Raw genomic sequence first — 22787 nt, 5'->3', positions numbered from 1 at the left:
ATATCATGCAGTGCCATACTATGCACAATAGTGCTGGTTGCCACCTCAGGTATTAGTAAACTATGTGGCATGCACCATCCTAAATACAGCAGTAGGCTAGAACTTGCCTAACTACTAAGTACAAGCAAATGCAAATATTGGTAAATGTGACTACATAAATATACCAAAAAATAATTTGTAAAAACTATTTTCGCCAACTTTTTGATAAGGATTATCATTCTTGAACATCTCTATAAACCATAAATCAGTTTCTAGCATTTCCGTAAGAGTTGGAGCTGAAGCACAAGCTGCATCTAATGTGTGTGTGTGTGTGTGTGTGTGTGTGTGTGTGTGCGCGTAAATTCTAGTCAAAGCTATAAAAAAATGAAAAAGTGACATTTTATGACTATGAACAAAGTTCATGAATTGTGCAATGTACTACGCACCAAATTTTATCAAGTTATGACACTGTAATATCAAGAACAGCCACATAACACACAACTGCCCAAAAAGCAATTATATCCAGTCATGCCTTATTAATATGGGCTCCAATTGCTGACCAATCCTGCCTATAAAGCAAGTCGCCTATAGTACTAAAATTGGATGGAAAGCAAAGAACATTAAAAAAGAAAAAGAAAAAAAGAAAGGAAGAAAGAGCAAGCAGCTGTACATAAATTTTGTTTCTGTACGTACACTGTACTCAACATCGGAATTGAAATTTCACAAAATCTTAGCACACTGCAGGGCATTATTCTGTTAGCCACTACCATTAAAAAATCGCAGTGCAGTTTGAAATTCCCTGCTGGCCATGAGGGTTGTGATGGCAAGCATCACGTCGATGCAAGTCCAACAATGAAGCTTTCAATTCAAAGAAAGTGTATTCAATGCAAGTGGCAAAAGAAAGTTAATCCAACAAAAGTGTAATAAGATGTGAATCCAACAGAAAAGGAATGCAGTAATGAGAGATACTGTTTGCTGACGAAAACAGCACATAAGGGAAAAAATGCTCAGTCTCCACTGACTTCTACCCATGAGATGCCAGAAGAAGCAACTGAAAAAAGTCGTGGCCAAGGCTATCACGTGAGTGTCATGAAGAAAAATACAATGGCCAGTCTAGTTGTGCTAACAGTGGTGCATTTTACTGGCAGCTACAGACTGCACATGTATTGCTACCAGCATACGTGCAACTTCTGGCTCCTTTTACTTATAAGAGATTCTGTCCATACTGACACTGTTCACAGTAATGAACTAGGGGAAATTCTACAGGCTTTATGCTTTCCTGCCCTGTCCACTGCCTTAACAATGAGTTTCCACATTAACAAGGCACAAATACACTGAAAAAGTTTGATGCCTGCAAAAACAGTCAATTTGAGTTAAGTTACCTTGGGTCAGACCAATGAGGCAGGACTAATTAGAAATGATACCCGTATTTCCACTGCCAATAGAATTGATGAAGTATAACATGGCACGAGTGCACAGCTCGTAACTTTGCCATTTTCTATTGCCGAACTTAGCGTCTCTAGAGCTACATTTAAGTATTACTGACATGACCTGCACCTCTAGTTTCTCAATTGCACATCAAAATTCTTATTTTGGCAAAATAAAAGAAATAAAAGAAGATATTTGTATGCACTATAATGCATACCAGGTCTCCGTACGATACATAAGCAGTTCATCAAATAATGCAGACCTCTGAAACACTGGCTTTGGTGCTAGTTTTTAAAGGAGTCGGTGCATTTTCAGGTTTACAAGAAAATCAATTCTTGCCTTACACCGAACCACACAACACAGATAACAATAAACTAAGGATACTGCAGAATTCTGTATATTCTAGATTTGTCCGGACAGTGCTGTGGTCATTTTATTTGAATATTAACGCAATTCTGATTGTTGCACTATGTCTGAAAAGAACAGCAAGATGAAGGGTTTGAAGATTAATCTGGCAAATCTCCAATCAATGTTTGCACAGTTCTAATCGCTGTCATCATCAGTCATAAGTCTGTACAGAAAATGAAGGCATACAACATGCAAGCAAAGAGAAAAGTTTTTTTGGCCACCGTAAACTACAAGGAAGACCCAAAGGTTCCTGGGATCATGCTGACTTGCCTTGATGGAGAATAGTACACTGCTTTGTCACTAAAAGGCACATCTAATACCATTAAGAGAATAAACGATAAGTCTTTGTTGGGAAGGATAACGACATCCATTCACATTATTGTGGTTTAGTATTGGTATGTTGATGCTCTTTCATGTTGGTCAAAACAAGCGAGATGAAAGAACAATGAACATGAGGTACAAGTTCCCCTTAACCCTTTCAGGGTCGATTTTTTTCGCTATATGCGACCGCCCAGGGTCAATTTTTTTTATTGCAGATTCTGATTCTTCTTAGGGACTTATTTTTTTTAAAAATTACCGTGATTTTTCTAGGGTGACTGTAAAGTGAGAAAAAAAATTTTGCGTTGGTATATATGCATTCTTCATTCATGAACAACAACAATAAAAAAGGAAATAAACTTATCATAATTTAAAATTTGATGCATTTTTATGCACATAGCTCAAGGCTTTGAAAATCCGCACATGAGAATATTTCGCAAGCCTCAAATGCTCCTGCTCTTACACTAATACGTACGTCCATAGTGTAATCGAACTGCGTAGGTGAACGCATTCAAGAAACCTGTTTGGTTGTGTGCCCATCAAAAGAAGCAACACGTGTGACAAACTTCCGCTAATCTTCATCATATCGCCAACTAGCTAGGGCAATTAGTTTTCGCGAGTCTTAAAAAAATAAAATAAATAAATAAACGGGAATGCATGCACGGCGGCATCCTTCCTATGCGCACCCCTGTGAGCACTAAATATGCGAGAAACAAGCGGTCGCCCTTTGAGCGATTGGGAACGAGATAGCCATCAGTTTTGCAAGCGCAAAAAGCCGAAACCGCCCGCAAAACAAAATCCAAACGGCTGCCCGCCCGCGTGCACGCCAATGCACGAGCGGTAGCATATAGTCGCACGGGAGCAAACTAGCGCTAAAACAAACCATGCAACGCAAACCGAGAGGGGGAGGCGGGCGAAAAAAATTCCATGTATCCCCACATAGTGGCATCACATGACAGAAAAGGAAAAGTTAGGAAATTGGCACACTTTATAAATGTACAGATGGCACTGTAAATATATGGCATTAACCATTTTCGGACTTGTTCGTGACGCCGTATATTTATGTGACCGTCAAAGGGTTAAATCAAATTTTCTAGCTTTTGCCCTGTGTTCTGGACATCTGTGTCGTGCAGAAAAAAGCTGGAATGATCTATATGTGTGAAGATATTTTTTTTTCCGTGAAAAAGAGGCTGGCAGAGACCCACCAACTGCTGAAGCAAGCATCTTTGTCAAAATGAAAATTCAAGAGTATCATAATATCTTATAAATCCAGAGAAAAGACGGGGAATGCGGGAGATGGAAATTCAAGACGATGAGCAAAACGTGAACAAGGTGAATGCAGGAGTCAACGTTTCGACAAGTGGACTACTTGTCGTATTTGCATACGCAACGAAGCATACGTCGCCTTGAAGAAGACAAGTCCACTTGTCGAAACGTTGGCTCCTGCATTCACCTTGTTCACGTTTTGTTCAATATCTTATAAAGTATGACGAACACTCAAGGTACCCTTCAGCAGGGATAATTGATGTAGGCGAAGCAGAAGTTTGTGCAAGATTTATGAACGACCACTTCACCGTCAGCTAGTTATCTCAAGCACTTGACTTGTCACACTGAGCCTGCCACAAAGCTTACACGGATGAAGTGGTCATGCACCACACTGCAGCAATTTAGTGCCTCACCTCCTTGTGACTGAACAAGAGCATCCGGTGCAAGTGTGCATGAATGACATAAAGCAGTGCACATGCGAGCACTCATGCACTAATACATACAACCTATCAAGACCAAGGCAAAACAATATAGTGGATGAAATGAAAGTGGATGAAAAAACAACTTGCCGCAGGTGGGTAACGATCCCACAACCTTTGCATCGTTCCCCACCTGCGGCAAGTTGTTTTTCATCCACTTTCATTTCCATTAATTCATCGTTTATTTCATTTATTAAACACAAGTAATTTCCCCCATGTTGTCCTTGGTGTCAGTGTTTGTTGGCTTCTTATGACATGACTAATAAAAATCTGTGCCCTCCATTAACCCCCTTTCTTCTCGTTTAGAAACTGAATATGTGATTTTCAAAAAAATCCAGGGTGTCTACCAAGTTGACATTTCCAAATTTCCTGAGTTTTCCAGAGTTTCCCCGAGTGCCATTGCGAAATTCTCTGAGTGATGCAGACTATGTTTCATGTCAAGATGGGCTGGAACCATATCGCCCGATGCTGTCACTCTTTAGTAAGCACATGACAATTTTTTTTTAAAAGAACCAACTTAATCCAATTTGAATACTAAGGAGTAGTGCTAATGTTATTCAAGAACAGAATAGAAGGGAGGGGTTAGTAAAATGCACAGCAAATAAAATGTCTTCGAAAGAAATTGCAAATCGAGTCAGACATTCTCAAATTTGTACAAATAAAAAGGAGATGCATACAGAAGCAAATATATTCAAATTTGAGCTATTTATACCAACTGATAGCAAGCTCAGTGGATGAGGCCCGAATTCGGTTACAATTGAGAGTCTCTCTGAACAGCTCGTAAGTCAACCTCAACTGTGCTGACATACTCTCAGCCCGCGCACGACCCCTCAGTGTTGTGTTTCACTGCTTTAAAGAGTTTATTTCGGTTTTTATGCAGGATACCTGCATCTCGGCGTCAGCCAAGAGTGTTTTTTGAGCTCAAGCTCTTTCAAAGAAGCGCTTGCATACTTTTATTTCCCGTTTGTTCCTCAATGCGTCGGTCCCTTCTGTTCTCGTGCTCCTTTTGTCGCGCGTTCGCACTACGGACCATTTGAAGCATACCCTTGGTCAGTTTACAGTCAACGTCCAATTTTTCAGACCCCCTAGGGGCCGCGAAAACTTCCGAAATATCAGGCAGTCTGAAAAAATAAATGTATGTCTTTTACTGCTTGTAAGGGCTCAAATCGACACAGGCATGTCTGGAAAAGCTCTGAATGCCTGTCAGTACACTTATTAGGCATAGCGGTGCTCCTACTGTGAAAGGAGAGCGCGGGTGCGCGCATGTAAAATTAAGGAATACATACTGCGTCCTGTGACAATTGCCCCTTCCTATGCTTATTAAGCTTCACCGCAATACTTTCTCAAGTGCTTCACCGCGTAACACATCTGTACTGACGTGAAACTAACTTTCAGGAACCAGCATTATGGAATGCGTCGTGCTTTCCGAGCTTCTAAGCCAAAATTATTGCTGACAGCGGAGAAATGAAACACGGCACTGAAGGGCAAGAAGCTCAATAGCGAACGTCGAAGCAGCTAGGCGTAGCATTGCCGCAGTCGTGGCTACAGCTGCCAGCGGATCTCCGTGCGATAGCACCGGTTCGAGGCGGCGAGGTAATCAAAATGGCAGCGGCGGTGGCTTTGATTAATACCGTTTCGGACCTGCGATCATGCAGATCGTCCGGAAAGTCGGACGGCAAAGAGTTCTTGTGTCTGAAATTTCAGACGTTCTGATACATTGACTCTATGGGGTACATAGTGGTGCCGCGAAGCTGTCCAAATTATCGGGAATCCGGAAATTCGGTCGTTGACTCTACACTGGCAACTCTTCCAGCCGACGACAGGGCGTCAAAGATGATTCGTTACGATTCCTGTCTGTTACTCGAGCCAGCATTACCGCGACTTTCGACCTTTTCAATAAAATTGCAGCTAATTTTCCCTGATAGAGGCACAAATTCCCCGAGTTTTCCCCGAGTTTTTCCATACAACTAAAGATCCCTGAGAATTCCCGGTTTTCCCGGTTGGTAGACACCCTGAAATCAATTCTTTTGGCCATTTCTCACAATTCGCAGCATCCCCCCTTAAAATGGCAAAAACTGAGAACATGCATTTATAGAACCAACTGTGATCGACCAGCAGTACTCTTCCTCTACCAGGATTACTTGTGTGTATTATCTGGCTAATAAATTCGAAGACACTAATTAAACAAGCATATTTCTTTTATTAAGGGCCCAACTTCCAATGGAATGCTGTTATTGCATCCCAAAACACCCTATTCAGTCGTTTTAAGTGCACTATGTTCTGCGTAATTATTTCTTCCATGTTTTACCTGCAACGTGCAAAAGGTAAGAACTGCAATGTGATTATACACGTTCGTGCTGAGACACCAGTGGCTCCAAAAGCAATTTTAAGGAATGAAGTCTGCTCATTGCCTGACTCAACAACTACCTGGAAGTGGTAAGCTATCAATGTTAGCCTTAGACCTTGAAAAAAAAGTACTATATTCAGGTGCTTCCTTCACAAATGTAAATGTGCCTGCATAGTACATTATATAGGTATGTAACCATGGTACACAGCAGTGCATTTTCAATGCTTGGCATGCCATGAACATCAACATGCTGTAGCACAATGTGTTCTGGTGGGTGCTCGATGCATGCGGCACCTTTTACTAGCACTGGTCACTGTTTAACAAAGAGGGCACTAGAAAAAAATGATTGTGGGCATAAAGATAATTTAATTGGCAGGTACGAAGTGTTACTGGTATAATAATAGTAATTTATGCCGAAGTTCAACACTGAGTTGCAATGCTAGGCCAAAATGCCTATGCAGCGCAGCTGCACTGCAACCAGGTATATTTCCAACTTTTCTATACAATTATATTTCCAACTTTTCTATACAATTATACAATTTTACATGCCAAAACCATTATTTTATTACGAGGCACACTGTAGTGGGGGACTCCAGATTAATTTTAATCACCATGGGATCTTTAACGTCCCCCAATGCATGAGACACGAGCATTTTTGCATTTCGCCTCCATCGAAATGCAGCCGCCATGGTCAGGTTTTGATCCGCGACCCTGTGCTTAGCAGTGCAACACCACAGCTACAAAGCCAGTACGGTGGGTATATTTCGAACTTTTCTAAATCAAGTCTCCATGCCCCAGAAATGACTAGTGCCGGTGTAACAGAAATGGTGATCCGAAGCCTGTATAATAAAGCCGTGGTGCAGCATGTAAACTATAAAAATGAGCGAATTAAGGGAACTTGCTTCTAGACTTTCAAGGGACATAAGAGAGGCAACAATAAATATAAACTTCAAAGCAAGTGGATGTCTGTACATATCACGAGAACCAAACATGTGGTCTATGCAAAGCTTAAGTGGCGTTTTGAAGTACTCCTTATGCTTCTGTTAAATTGTAGAAGCTTTAAACAACTCACACCTCCACCTCTCCCATGGCTAGTGCTACTATAAGGACCATGTACAGTCGCGGACAGAATAAAATGGACCACGGGAGCTCCGAAAACGTTCAATTCCCGAGCAGCCTGTAGCAGTAATTAGTAAAACTGCCCACGACAACGTTGTTAGCATATTCTAGTCGAGGTCCAAAATGCAAATACCAGATTGCGTTCTGAGGTTGCGGAGATATTCAGATTTTTCTTAGATTTCATGGTCCATAATATTCTGTCCGCGACTGTACATTACATGCGGCACCATGCCTGCTGTGAGTTGAGATCCCTGGTAAACACATGCCTGCTGTGACATGTGGTGTGACATGTAAAAGAAGTACAGTCGAGCCCACTTATACCAATCACAGTTAACCAGAATGTTCGGTTATTGTGAAGATACTAGCACAACATTCACAATTTTCACACAGTGTGGCAATGAGTCTCCCATAGGATGAACAGGCCATGGCATTGCACTTCATTAGAGTGAACGCCAAAGTAGCATTCAGTCTCCCGAAAAGAGGCCACACTGCTTGCGTGCCCACTGTTCAGCATGCTGTTTGGATGGAGGCTACTATGCACTGAATCAAAAACTGTTTTTGCATGGCTAGATTTGTGTGGGGCCAGAGAGTCTGGAACTGTGTAACTCTGATGCAATTACAAATCACCTGCAGGTTTATGGCAGCACAGAGCTAAAGTGCAGTCGAGTGCTGCTGATGTCGGTTGGGATGACTTCATTGATGTGGTTGATAAAGCTGATGCCACGGAGTCATGCACGGATGAGGGCATCGTCTGTGAAGTGCAAGGCTTTGTCATTGCACTTCACAAAAAATGAAAAAAGTGAGGAAACCACGGAACCAATACAACAACCTGCAAGCGGATCAACCACGATCAAGCACATTGTGCCGCTGAAACAGCTGGTATGCAGGGAAGCTCTCAGTGATGATCAGATGTCTCCTTTGAGCAATCTGGAAACCACGATTGTTCGGTCGACATTGAAGAAGCAAAGCAAGTTTCTCAGTTACTTTGAAAAACAATATGCTTTTGCTATATTGTTGGCTTATTCTTGCATTACCACTTATTATGAATGGTCAGCTATAAAGAATGCATCCTACGTGACCACGATGTTCCCATAAGTGGGCTCGACTGTCTAAAACACACTTACACATACACACACGCACAGTTGAACAGAGATATATTGAATCTAAAGGGGATCACAAAAAAGCTTTATATATACATAGTGTTTTAAGCAAGCATACCCAGCTAAAGGATGTCTGACACTCACTCTGGGTCTTGAGGGTACCGAGTAATCTAAAAAACTGAATTTCCCCCCGATCAGCAAACAAATTGCCCCAAATTGTAACAGCTTTACTGTTATTCCAACCAGAGACCATGGCACATGACTAAAAGCATTTGTCACGACTGCATGCCAGTAGCATCCTTTCTGCATTTATACCTTGTTGCTAGTGCTTTTGCTCCTACGTGCATTTAGAAAATGACAATTGTATGAGCACTATTTTTACCACAGTTTGACTTATTAAACACTTCTCTTCGTGAAATTTGGGTTCTACTTTGCCAACTAGCACCACTGCTTCTTCACCTTATAGTGCAGGCACTGAAAGGGCAACACACAGTGACAACTGACCTGGGCCCTTTAATCTTTACAAGTTCTTTTCACTGTACAAGCCATACACCATTTGAGGAGGAAGCGCACAGTTAACAGAGCACATTCACATCACACAATACACCGAGCTTTGATAACCCTATAACTGCACAAAAACACAGAAGGAAGCAAAAAACTGCATAGCAGCTTAAAGTGGCAACTGCCTTATCTGAACAGTAATTAAGAAAAAAATAAAAATAAAACAAACGATAATAACTTGACATCTCGTAACTGAACGCCAACATCTGACTAAGTTGACATCTATTAAACTGCACTAAAGCTAATCCTAGGTTGAACGGCTTGTACTCTACTCTGCTTAACAATTCATTTAACATTAATTTTCAATACCATATTGCCTTGAGATATTTTACCACTATTTTTGTGCCAACAATGCAAGCAACTGCAAATGTGACTGCCAACAACCAAAGCAACAGCACCCATGCTAAGAGGTGGTAGTGGTAGTGGCAGCGGTGACAGCAGTAACAATGGTGGTGTTGGTAGTGGTGGTGGAAGAAATTAGCACCAGGGATTACCTCCAGCCTGGGATGGAGTAGTAGACAAAAGATTCAATGCTGTCTTTCCAGAGGAGTTCCTTGCCCGCCCTGGTTTACCTGCAGTAAAAAGTTTAAATGTCAGGTGAGTGAGCTTAAATTTCAGCCTCCTTTTTCTAACATCTCCAGCATATCATTGAAGCTTGTATCTCTCAGTCTCCTTTGAAAGCTGAACACTAGCACTTCTGGACAATTGGATAACTCTGAACACACTCACCAGCCACTATCCTTAGGGTTTTTTCTCCTGTTCCTTTACACCAAAATAAAATGCAACTACAATGCAGCAGAGTTGTACAGAAGAGCAAGCGTAATGCATCAGCAACTTTAACAAACAGCTGCACATAGTTGCATAAGGAACTCTACTTTCCCCAGATGGCTGAATTGTTCGGCTGTATTCAGCTCTAGTGCCAACGTCTTCCCCATTATCCGGTAGAAAGTCTCTACTCGGGGACACTATCATGTGATGGCCGCCTTGCTTCTTCTGCTTGGCAATGAAATTTTTTTGCAGAACAGGTCCCTCTTTTTTGTAGAAAATGCAATGTGTCTAGAATGAGACACTGATTTTTTTAACCCTGCAGCAAACAGCTGTCTCCATTCACTTCTCTCATCAGTGCTTCCCGTTTGCTCTAACATTCCTTTGTGCATTTTTTGCACGTAATTTTGTTCTTCACCCCTCACTTTAAATTTTCCATTGGATTTGGCACCATATCTTCAAGTACCGAGCACAGGATGCCGCTTGCCCATACCACAGCTGTACACAAAAGTTGATCACTTCAAAATTATGCTTCTATTAAGCGTTTTTTGCATGCTTTCCTTTTTTATTTTGTACTTTGAGGATCGAGGTGCCCTCCCATATATCATACTCAGCTTGCACATGATGATGGCCATTTGCCAAGCTCAATTTCCAGAAGGGCATTCGCGACGATGAAGGGGGCCTGTCATAATAGTGTATAGGCTATTATGACGGGCCCTCACTGTGTTGTTGCTAAAGTGATGGAGCCTCTTTTTATTTCATTGCATGTTATGTGCACAGAGTTTTGCTAGTGAGTGGTTGGGCCTGTCTCACTGGGACGCACAGTAACAATGTAACAACACATCCCTGATCATTGGCCTGTAGCCACTAAAGTGGCATCTGCCCAAGGTCCCTACCACCCTCCTACTGAGCTACACAACAACTCGCTTCACTCCCCTTGGCAGGAGTCCTCCGTGTCAGGCGCAGTGGTGAAGCACAGGATAAAAGAATAAGTATGGTAGAAGTCAAACGAAAAAAATAACAATGCAGCAACGCTAAAAAAAAAGAAGTATATTAAATTGTCATGACGAGATTCAAACCCAGGACCCCACAATCACAAGCCTAACACTGCGGCACAGTAAAACCGGATGGAAAGGTTTACCACTACATAGGCTCTGCACTGGCTGCTGTTCCCGCGTCACTACAATGTTATGGCTATAGTGAAGGGCACCCTCACTATAGCCAGTTCCTTCCAGGATTCACTGCCCCGGTGGGAACAGGGTGCCAGGGTGGGAACAGGGCTAGAGTGCCGCAGCTGCTTTCCTGTGTAAGCAATGCTTCCTCCCTCCCAGAGTTTAGTCACATGTGCAAGCATATGCCAACGGGAAGCGTTCTAATTGGTCTCCTTGTGATCGCCCTCCAGGGACTCTTTCACCCTTCAGCTCTGAACTGCTGAGTGCTTTCCCGCCATGGCAGGCCCTCTACATGTTGGGCATGGGACCTTTGCTTCCATGATTTCTCAAGCTCGATGGACCGCTACCTGGTTAACCTAACACAGCAGTTGCTTTTACTTGACTGGCCTTTGCCAATAAGTCGCAACTGATATACTGTGATGTACCTTCGATTGTAGTCTTCTCTGCACTCTATCGAAGACTTGACAAAACCAGCCGAAGCACCCTATTGCATGCTGCAGAGTGTAGGAGCACACAGTGCCCTTTTCCAGACTGTTGCTCATTGGGTGAGCCTTGTGCAAGCCCATCTCCACAGTATGTATTCTTTCACTCTCTCCTGCTAACACAATTTATAAATTCTGCCACCTGAAAATTTTCTTGCCGAAAACCCGTTTATTGTAATTAACGCTGATTTGTTAACATTGGCTCTTAGGAATAATCAAATGGCCACTTAATTAAAGGTAACACTAACAGCCAAGTAAGAGGATGATGATTAATGGAGTTTTATGGCACAAGGGCCAGGGAAGGTCGAAGAGCACCAAAATATGGTATGATGTAGTTGATGGTATGGTCAATGTCACAGGGTACATGTGACGCGGCTGTAAAGTGGCCTAAAACATTCATTGTAAAGTGTGTAAAACACGTATTTAAGTAAAAAATGTAACAGTAATACATAGCATGTACAATGATATGTTGGAAAGAAAAAGATATGCTATGAAGAGGTGATAAATATGCTAACACTTGGCACTCTCATAGCACTACAGCCTCATCAGGGCCCTTTAAACGCAAGAGCCTGGAGGCGTGCCCTATACAAAATGCTACCATCGCAACAGCAGCCTCTCAAGAGAGGCCTCACTAAGAATTGGTTGGGTTGATAACATGTAATAAGCAGACTTCATTGAAAAAAATCTAAAACTGATTTTGTGTTGAATAACAGCTCCTTACCGACGAACACTGCTGGATGAAGATGAATATGCTCTCAGCAAGCTAGAGGAAAGTGTGTTTTCCTTTCGATCCACTTCCCGGCACTCCAGTAAGACATGGATGATGGTCAACCTCTCACTAGATTTACCACAATTTCAGTCAACAAATAGCTGAGTGTGCCGTGTGTGTGTCCTATTCTCAATCGAGTTAAGATGACATCAGCCTCCCGCGATTTCGTTGTTGATGGCCAAATGCCTAACTGATTTAATTAGGCGAAGTTTATTAGATGTTTCAGCATGCCAAAGGTGTTGCCAATAGCTTCTTAGTTTTCTCCGCAGGAAATGTTTGAAATATATAGCTGTGACAGCTATAGGAGCGTTTCAGAGTTTTCAGCGCTAGGAACTTCACAAGTTAATCAGCAAGCATATTACCCTCAATGCCTCTGAGGCCAGGAACCCAGTATATAACGATATGTTGGTTGGCTGCATAAACAGTACAAAGCAGGGTGTCTACCAAGTTGACATTTTCAAGTTGCCCAAGTTTTCCAAGTTTTCCCCGAGTGCCTTTGCAAAATTTCCTGAGTGACACAGAACTTTGTTTTATGTCAAGACGGGCTGACACCATGTCGCCCGATGCTGTCACTCTTTAGTAAGCATGATAAATAAAAAAATGTCTTAATTCAGTTTGAATAGTAAGGAGTAGTGTTTATTTCATTCAATATAGAAAACTGAAGGGAGGGGTTAGTAAAACGCACAGCGAATAAAATATCTTTTAAAAAAAGCAAAGCCCACTGCAAATAGAGTCAAACATTTTAAAATACAAATAAAAAGATATGCATACAGAAGCAAATATTTTCTAAAATGAGTTATTTCTATCAATTGATAGCAAGCTGATTGGTATTAGGCCTGAATTTTGTCACAAGTGGGATTCTCTCAGCAACTGGAAAGTCAATCTCAACTGTCCCGAGATACTCTCAGCTCGCACACAATCATTCAGTGTTGCATTTCACTGCTTTGAAGAGTTTATTTTGGTTTGACTGAGGGTCACCTGCATCACGGCGTCAGCCAACACTTTGCTTTTTGAGCTCAAGCTCCTTCAAAGAAGAGGTGGCACAGTTCCTTTCCTAATCATTCCTCAATGCGACGGTCTGTTCTGTTCTCGTCCTCGTTCCACCGCGCATTCGTCCCACGGACCATTTGAAGCATCCTCTTGGTCAGTTGTACAGTCAACATCCAAATTTTTTGGACTCCCTAGGGACTACGAAAATGTCCGAAAAATCGCGGGCAGTTTGAAAAAAATGAGCGCATGTCTTTTACTGCCCTTTAAGGCTCAAATCGCCACAGGCACATCTGAAAAAGCTCTGAAGGCCTGCCAGTAAACTTATTAGGCTTATCGGTGCTTGTATTGGAGCAGGAGATTGCGGGTGCACGCGTGTATAATTAAGGAATACATACTGGGTCCCCTGACAATTGCCCCTTCCCACACTTGTTATGCTACACCGCAGTACTTTTGTATATGCTTCACAGCATAACATTTCTCTATTGAAGCGAAGCTGACTTTCGGAAACCAGCATTATGCAAAGCAACATGCTTTCCGAGCTTCGAAACTACTCGCAAAGACCACAAAGGCGTAGACGGTGCCAATGCAGAACAGTGGCGAATTCTTTCAATGAAAATCGCGGCAGCAAATGGTAAGAGCCTTAATAGCGAACGCTGAAGCAGCTAGGCCTCGCGTTGCCGCGATGGTGCTGCCAGCGGATCTGCGTGTGAGACCACCGGTTCGAGGCGGCGAGATAATCAAAATGGCGGTGTTGGCTTTTGATTGATGCCATTTCGGTCTTGCGGTCGCAGCAAAAAGTTTGGTAAATCAGACGGCGAAGGGTTCTAGCGTGCGAAATTTCAGACGTTCTTATACATTGACTATACGTAGTACGTGGTGGCACCGCGAAACCGTCTGCATTGGCAGGCATGTCTCAAAAATTGAGCGCCTGGAAAATCAGTTGACTGTACACTGGCAGCTCCTCCAGCCGACGACTCGTCATCAAAGCCAATTCGTTACGATTTCTCTCTTTTACTCCAGCTAGCATTAGGGCGACTTTCGTTCCCTTTCAATAAAATGACAGCTAATTTTCCCTGATAGAAGCACGAATTCCCCCGAGTTTTCCGAGTATTTCCAGACTATTCAGAATCCCTGAAAATCCCCGGTTTTCCGGGTTGGTGGACACCCTGTACAGAAGCGAATTATTACAGGATATCTGTGCTTTTGTAGCGACATTAAAGCCTTAATCACGCTTAATGAGTCTAAATATAATTGCCTTCTCTAAATTGATTTGAATAATATGCTTTATAGCCGACAATAATGCATAAGCCTCAGACATAAAAATGCTTGTTAATGGGTGCAGAATGATTCCGAAAATGATGGTCCAACTGTGGCATAGAACACGCCAGTATATGACTTTGATGCATCTGTGTAAAATTTTGTGCACGAGTACTTTTATTGCAGTTCTAGAAAGTGCATTCGAATGTGTTCTTGTGGTGCGTGCTTTGAGACTTCCATAAAGGATGTGTCACATTCTACGATCTTCCAGAGCCACGGCGGTAACAGCCTTGCTGGGGTCTTTATACAGTGTTCTAGAAGCAAGACAGCTTTCCCTTCACTAAGCCTCCTAACACGCAGCGAGAAGGGTTCTCTGCATGTTGGGCGATTATGAAACTTTGTAGCACACGTCATTCATAGTTGCATAACAAGGATGTTCAAAGTTCAAATGCACTTTCAGGAAATACGTAAAACTAGAGTATGACCTTTGTAGATTAAATGACCACTCATTTGATTTCAAGCAGAGACTTAGCACAGGACTTGTCCTGAAGGCCAGGTGGATGCCTAAATGACGAGCGGCATCCAGTATAACAAATGCACTCGGTACGGCAGAGTGATGTAACACGGCGCCATGATCCAAACAGGATTGTATGAGGCAGTGGCATAGCCAGAAATTTCGTTCGGGGGGGGGCGCTCACACTGCAGCTCGGTTTCCTCATTATGGAATTTGTCGAGGGATCAAATACGTGAATAATAGCTGCATCGCCATTGCCAAATATGCTACAAACGAATTTGAATGCTACACCCTGTGAAGACAAGTAAAATATGTATTATGTACTCGTATGTCCCAAAAAGTACCCAAAATAACTGATATCAATGCTTCCATGTTTTTTGTCTATTTAATAAGTAAAGAAAATATCACACGAACGTCAGAACTATATCAGTTTGAAACCAGCAAAGCAGTTCATGCCGCTGATATGAAAAATGTAAAGGCCATGAAATGAACAAGTTGAGAACAAATACTTTAATGAAACTGTCATTCAATAACCTTGTTTACATTTTGTACAAATGCATCCGTCAGGAAAAGATCTCAATGACAGTGTCCTTTGTTCCAATGTATCGTGCAGGAGCAGCTGTCACCAGTCGAGTATTGTGAGTACAATTGCACCAAAATTTTTGTTGTAACAGAGAACACATACAAAAAGCAGCAGTTCTGCAAAATATATTAGGGCGAGACAAATGAAAGTGAGCCGATGCGAATATTTAAATTACATTATTTAAAAGTAGTCTGAGTATTTAGACATTTGTCCCACTGGCTAACGAGTCGCGTGATTCCCGTTTAATAAAACTCTTTGGGTTGCTGCTTCAAAAAAGTCTGCAACTGACTCTTTCACGTCATCGTCCGACACGAACCTGGCTCCCTTGAGCTGTATTTTTTTTTCATTTGCCCAAAAATGTGGAAGTCGCAAGGTGACAGGTCTGGGCTGTATGGCGGACGTTGCAGCGTTTCCCACTTCAACTTTGCCAGTTTTGTGTTAACCACATTAGCGACCTGGGGACGGTCATTGTCGTGGAGCAAGATGACCCCATTCGTCAAATTTCCACGTCGTTTGTTCTTGATTGCGACATGCAACCGATCCGGCCTTTCACAATATCAGAAACGATTGGTAGTCTCTCCAAGTTTAGCGAATTCTATCAGTAATGGTCCCTGACGATCTAAAAAAAAAAAAGTCAACAACACCTTTCCGGCGGAAATGACGGCCTTTGCTTTCTTTGGGGGTGGTGAATTCGAATGTTTCCACTTTAAGCTTTGCCGTCGTGTTTCAGGCTTGTAGTAGTGGCACCATGATTCGTCCCTGGCCACAATTTCCGACAAGAAGTCGTCACCCTCATTGTAATACCGGATCAGATGAGTCAAAGCAGCGCCGAAACTCTCAGAACTGAGGTTAAACAGCGCGAAAAAGATGAGGACACAAGGAAAGAAATACCACAGACAGCGCTTGTCTGTGGTATTTCTTTCCTTGTGTCCGCGTCTTTTTCACTCTGTTTAACCTCAGTTCTAAGTATGAACCAACTAGCCCTCATCAAGATCTTACTAATCCAAACCTCTCCATCTTCTGGCGGTGGTTCGAAATCTTGGTCATCCATTGCGCACACAAGAGCCGATAACCGAGATGTTCATGAATTATGGTGTGAACCAAGCCGTGGCTGATGTTCGCACGCTCAGCCAGTTCCTCGATGCTTATCCGTTCTTGTCTAATCAGCTCATCAACCTTTGCAATTGTGTTGGGGGTGAATGCATGGTGGCTTTGGCCCGCTCTTGCGGCTTTCACATTCTTCTTTGAACCACTTGCTCCAATGCTTCACAGTGGCCAATGAAATACAATGTTCAATGAACACGGCAGCCATACGACGACTAATTTCTTTTTGGCAAATACCTTCAGCTGTCAAAAACCTCACGACACCATGTTGTTCAAGTTCTGGAGCTTCCACTATATGTCACGTAACCATGTTGAAGCCAGACTATGAGAACATTAAAGAGCATTTATCCTCACACCTGTGTGTAACTTTTGTAAATGAAAGATACCCGTATGCTACGTACATAGCAAATTTCTTAATCTCATCCGCCCACCTAACTTTCTGCCGCCCCCTGCTACGCTTCCATTCTCTTGGAATCCAGTCCGTAACCCTTAATGACCATCGGTTATCTTCCCTCCTCATTACATGCCCTGTCCATGCCCATTTCTTTTTCTTGATTTCAACTACGATGTCATTAACTCGCGTTTGTTCCCTCACCCGATCGGCTATCTTCTTATTCCCCCCCCCTTAACGTTACACCCATCATACTTCTTTCCATAGCTCCTTGCGTCGTCCTCAATTTAAGTAGAACCCTTTTCGTAAGCCTCCAGGTGTCCGCTCCGTAGGTGAGTACTGATAAGACACAACTGTTATACACTTTTCTTTTGAGGGATAATGGTGACCTGCTGTTGATGATCGAAGAATGCCTGCCAAACGCACCCCAGCACATTCTTATTCTTCTGATTATTTCAGTCTCATGATCCGGATCCGCGGTCACTACCTGCCCTAGGTAGATGTATTCCCTTACCACTTCCAGTGCCTCGTTACCTATAGTAAACTACTGTTCGCTTCCGAAACTGTTAAACATTACTTTAGTTTTCTGCAGATTTCATTTTCAGACCCACCCTTCTGCTTTGCCTCTCCAGGTCGGTGAGCATGCATTGCAATTGGTCCCTGAGTTTCTAAGGTATTCTCCATTAACTCTTATCCCCAATTCTTCCCAATCCAAGTCTCTGAATACCTCCTGTAAACACGCTGTGAACAGCATTGGAGAGATCGTATCTCCCTGCCTGACGCCCTTCTTTATTGGGGATTTGTTGCTTTCTTTATAGAGGAGTACGGTTGCTGTAGGGCCGCTATAAATATCTTTCAGTATTTTTACATACGGCTCGTCTACGCCCTGATGCCATAATGCCTGCATGACTGCCGAGGTTTCAACTGAACCAAACGCTTTCACGTAATCAATTAAGTTATATATAAGGGTTGGTTATATTCTGCACATTGCTCTATCACCCGACTGATAGTGTCAATATGGTCTATTGTTGAGTAGCCTCTACGAAATCCTGCCTGTTCCTTTGGTTGACAGAAGCCTAAGGTGTTCCCGATTCCATTTGCGATTACCTTAGTAAATACTTTGTAGGCAACGGACAGTAAGCTAATTCGTCTATAATTTTTCAAGTCTTTGGCATCCCCTTTCTTATGTATTAATATTATGTTAGCGTTCTTCCAAGATTTCGGTACGCTTGAGGTCATTAGACATTGCGTATACAGGGTGGCCAGCTTTTCTACAACAATCTGCCCACCATCCTTCAACAAATCTGCTGTTACTTTATATGCAAATGCAAAGTTTTGAATGCAAATGCTGTGCCAGGTCTGTTCCATTTGCACTTAGAGAAAAAGTGGATGTGGTGGATATGGTGAAAAAAGATATGGTGGAAACAACCCCGCTTATGGTGGTGCCAAAGAAAGACAGTAGTCTGAGGCTCTGTGGAGACTACAAAGTTACAATTAATCCAATCTTAAACGGACCATTAACCGCTGACGAGGCCAGAAGACCTGTATTCAACAATTACAGGCGGTAAAGTGTCCCGTGTTCTTGATCTGTTCGCAGTGTATCAGCAGGCACCACAGAATCTTTCTTAAGTCATGTCCATTTTTGACTGAACACAGGAACGGATTTGTTTCAGTTCAACGCCTTCCAGATGGTGTGGCTAGTGTACCCTCAATATTTCAGTCCATGATGGACAAAGTACTGAAAGGCATTACGTATGTAGGGTGCTATATTGATAATCTGATTGTGGCAGGATCTGACACAGCTACCTGTCAAAGGTGCTGGAGCAAGTCCTTGAAAGGCTATGTGAGTATAACACCACATTGAATGCTGACAAATGACGTTTTTTTCATAATAATAATAATAATATTTGGGGTTTTACGTGCCAAAACCACTTTCTGATTATGAGGCACGCCGTAGTGGAGGACTCCGGAAATTTTGACCACCTGGGGTTCTTTAACGTGCACCTAAATCTAAGCACACGGGTGTTTTCGCATTTCGCCCCCATCGAAATGCGGCCGCCGTGGCCGGGATTCGATCCCGCGACCTCGTGCTTAGCAGCCCAACACCATAGCCACTGAGCAACCACGGCGGGTACGTTTTTTTTTTTTTCTTTTTCTTTTTTTTTTTTTCAGAAGTCGGCAACCTACTTGGGTCACATAGTGACTGCCGAAGGGATTTATTTATTCTGAATGAGGACGTAGCACCATCATTAACATCACTTATATATAACATCGATAATATATTTATTTATATTTATATACAAGTTCAACCGCAATCTGTATGGGCGGGACTTTACAATATACACAGACCCCCAGCCACTACTTGGCATCTTGGGTGAAGAAAAGCCTACACCAGCATTAGCAGCAGCACGCATGCAGCGCTGGGCAATGACCTTTACACCATACAGGAAACTATAGCTCGGGGGGCTCCTATCTAAATACATGGGTAAGGAGAAATAGTTTTTCTCGGCAACCACAGCACCAAATTTGATGCGGTCTGTCACATTTAAAAGAAAAAGTTAGAATATAGGAAATGTTGGTAGTGGATTTTCAATTTCAGCCATCAATGTGTTAATAAAATTTTTAAAAACTGAATTTTTAGAAAACTGAACAATAGTTTACAACTTTGTAACTCCGCAATGAAAAACAATATAACAATTCTGTAAATTGCATCTGATAGTTAATCTAAAGCCGAGAAAATTGAAGCATTACACATGGCTCCCAAATTTATCATTAATATGCGAGTAGAACTTTTGCAGAACCCTTTTAGAAGATGTAACAAATTCAGGTAAGACAAAAACTGACATAAAATTTGTGTGTTTTGAATGCTCTAATGGAAGCAGTTTACAGAACTGTGATACAGATAAACCTCGATATAACGAAGTATTTAACTTTTCACAACCTCTTGTCCATAGAAAATCATGTACAGTGAAAGCTCGTTAATTTGAACTTCAATAATTCGAAGTTATGGATAATTCGAACTGTACGATTTGGTCCGGTCAAGCTCCACAGAAGTCTATGTATAAAGAAGCCCGCTAATTCGAACGCGAGAAGGTTCCGCCACGGATAATTCGAACTAAGCTCCACCGTGCCGGCAGCTTGGCGCCTGGCACACGGCCAGAGAAACGCGCCTACTGCCTACACACAAGGCTGCATCGCCTCCGGAACGGAGAGAACGGCGAGAGAAGGCAAAATCGGGAAAAATCTCAACGCACCTCTCAAGAGCGACCACCGCACTGAAGCCGCATCATGTTCCATATAAAGTCCAAGTGTGATAAGATGCTATCCCGCCCTGTGCACTGTGTGCTTTAAGTGCGAGTGAAAGTGTACGAGGGTGACGAAGAAAGATGGTGGCTTCACGAACGAGTGTCGCCTAAGCGCGAGTGAAAGTGTGTGAGGGTGACGAAGAAAGATGGTGGCTTCACGAACGAGTGTCGCCTAAGTGCGAGTGAAAGTGTGTGAGGGTGACGAAGAAAGATGGTGGCTTCACGAACGAGTGTTGCCTCACAACACGAAGGGAAAGAGGGCAGGGTGTCTACCAAGTTGACATTTCCAAATTCCCTGAGTTTTCCAGGTTTTCCCTGAGCAACTTTGCGAAATTCCCTGAATGAGCCAGAACTTTGTTTTATGTCAAGAGAGGCTGACACCACGTTTCCCGATGCTGTCACTCTCTAGTAAGCATACTGAAACAAAAAATTACTTAATCCAGTTTGAATAGTAAGGAGTAATATCTATTTTATTTAAAAAGAAAACAGAAGGAAGGTTTTAGTAAAATGCACAGCGAAAGAAATGGTAAAGCCCATTCTAAATTGAGTCGAACATTTTCAAATACGAATGAAAAGGAGATGCATACATAAGTAAATATTTTCTAACATCAGCTATTTCTATCAACTGATAGCAAGCTCATCTGTATGAGGTCCTGAACTTTCTCACAACTAAGGTTCTCTCTCAGCAGCTGGGAAGTCAACCTCAACTGTCCTGACATACTCTCAGCCCGTACACAACATCTCAGTGTTGGGTTTCACTGCTTAAACAATTTATTTTAGTTTGGATGAGGGACACTTGTATCTCAGCGTCAGCCAACACTTAGTTTCTTTAGCTCAAGCTCCTTCAAAAAGGCGGCGGCACCCTTCTTTTCCCGTTAATTCCTCAGTGCGTCGGTCCTTTCTGTTCTCATCCTCCTTCTACCACGCTTTCACCACATCGATCATCTGAAGCATCCTCTTGGTCAGTTGTACAGTCAACATTTGATTTTTCGGACTTCCGAGGGGCCGCAAAAAAAATTGAAAAAAAAAGCCGGGCAGTCTGAAAAAAATTAATGCATGTCTTTAACTGCCTTTAAGGGCTAAAATTACCACAGGCACGTCTGAAAAAGCTCTGAAGGCCTGCCAGTACGCTTATTAGGCATATCAGGGCTTGTACTGTGACAGGAGACGGGGTGCACGCATGTGTAATTAAGGAATACTACATACTGTGTCCAGTGACAATTGCCCCCTTCCCACGCTTATGCTTCACCGCCTAACAATAATGTACTGAGGCGAAGCTAACTTTCGGAGACTGGCATTACGCAACGCGCTGTGCTCTGCGAGCTTCAAGGCCAATCGCGAGGATTACAAAGGCGGAGTCGGTGCCATTGGTGATAGCGGCGAATTCTTTCAATGAAAAACACGGCACCGCACGGCAAGAAGCTTAATAGCGAACATAGAAACAGCTAGGCCTAACGTTGCCACGGTGGTGGTTACGGCTGCCAGCGGATCTGCCTGCGAGAGTGCCGGTTCGAGGCGGCGAGATAATCAAAATAGCGGCGGTGGCGGCTTTGATTAATGCCATTTCAGACCTGCAGTCAGGGCAATATACGTTGACTATATGGAGTACGTGTTGGTGCCGCAAAACCGTACAAATTATCGGGCGTGTCCGAAAAATCGGGCGTCTAGAAAATCGGTCGTTAACTACTCTGGCAATACATCGTGCCGATGACACGGCGTCAATGACGATTCGTTGCGATTCCTCTGTTACTGGAGCCAGCATTAACACGACTTTCGTTCCCTTTCAATAAAGTTACAGCTAATTTTCCCTGATAGAAGCACAAATTCCCTGAGTTTTCCCCGAGTTTTTCCATACTGTTCAAATTCCCTGAGAATTCCCGGTTTTCCCGGTTGGTAGACACCCTGGAGGGGGAGGGGAGCGAGCTTGCGGTAACATACAAGTGCGCGAGGGGCGGGGAGAAGAGGGGGGTTATGTTGGTGCACGTCGTGGTGATGTCTGCCGCCGCTTTCGGCCGTGACTGCACATGACTGTAAACATGGCTGAGGGCATACCCAGCAGTGCATGCTGCTTTGGACATAACCTGCCACGTGTGCAAGGAGTGGGCATGCCCAGACAGTGGTATCATGTAGGCTGTCTTCCTGCGCATTTAGTAAAGAAGGTTGCATAATCTCTAGTTTCGGGGACCCGGTGGAGCCAGAGGCAGACAACGCATTCACTGCCGGCGCTTTTCATGATAGCGTGGTCCCAGTGCGGGCGACGTTATTAGCAGCAGAGGAGGAGTGCACACAAAAGCACGGCTGGCTTCATACTGCCTATGTAAAGATATCATCGACGGGGCATGAAACCATATCATTTGTCGCCGACTTCCAAATTTATCAAAATGAATTGTTTTCTCATTCAAGTTTGCTTTTTTGATTGCCTAATAATTTGGAAAATTCTGCAGCTCCTT

At 43.0% G+C, this 22787-nt stretch overlaps 1 protein-coding gene across 3 annotated transcripts in view; it reads right to left on the bottom strand.

The window, feature by feature from the left end:
- Window positions 1-22787, bottom strand: part of Nak (Numb-associated kinase) — a 119673-nt gene that overhangs the window by 12362 nt on the left and 84524 nt on the right. For all 3 annotated transcript variants that reach the window (XM_065437951.2, XM_065437958.2, XM_065437942.2), the window contains one exon: window positions 9500-9577. In XM_065437951.2, coding sequence (XP_065294023.1) covers window positions 9500-9577 — 78 coding nt within the window. The remainder of the gene's footprint in view (window positions 1-9499; window positions 9578-22787) is intronic.

The sequence above is a fragment of the Dermacentor albipictus genome, chromosome 1, assembly GCF_038994185.2.
Source record: "Dermacentor albipictus isolate Rhodes 1998 colony chromosome 1, USDA_Dalb.pri_finalv2, whole genome shotgun sequence".
Lineage (NCBI taxonomy): Eukaryota > Metazoa > Arthropoda > Arachnida > Ixodida > Ixodidae > Dermacentor > Dermacentor albipictus.
The sequence above is the reverse complement of the archived record's forward strand: the minus strand, read 5'-3'. Positions and strand labels throughout refer to the sequence as shown.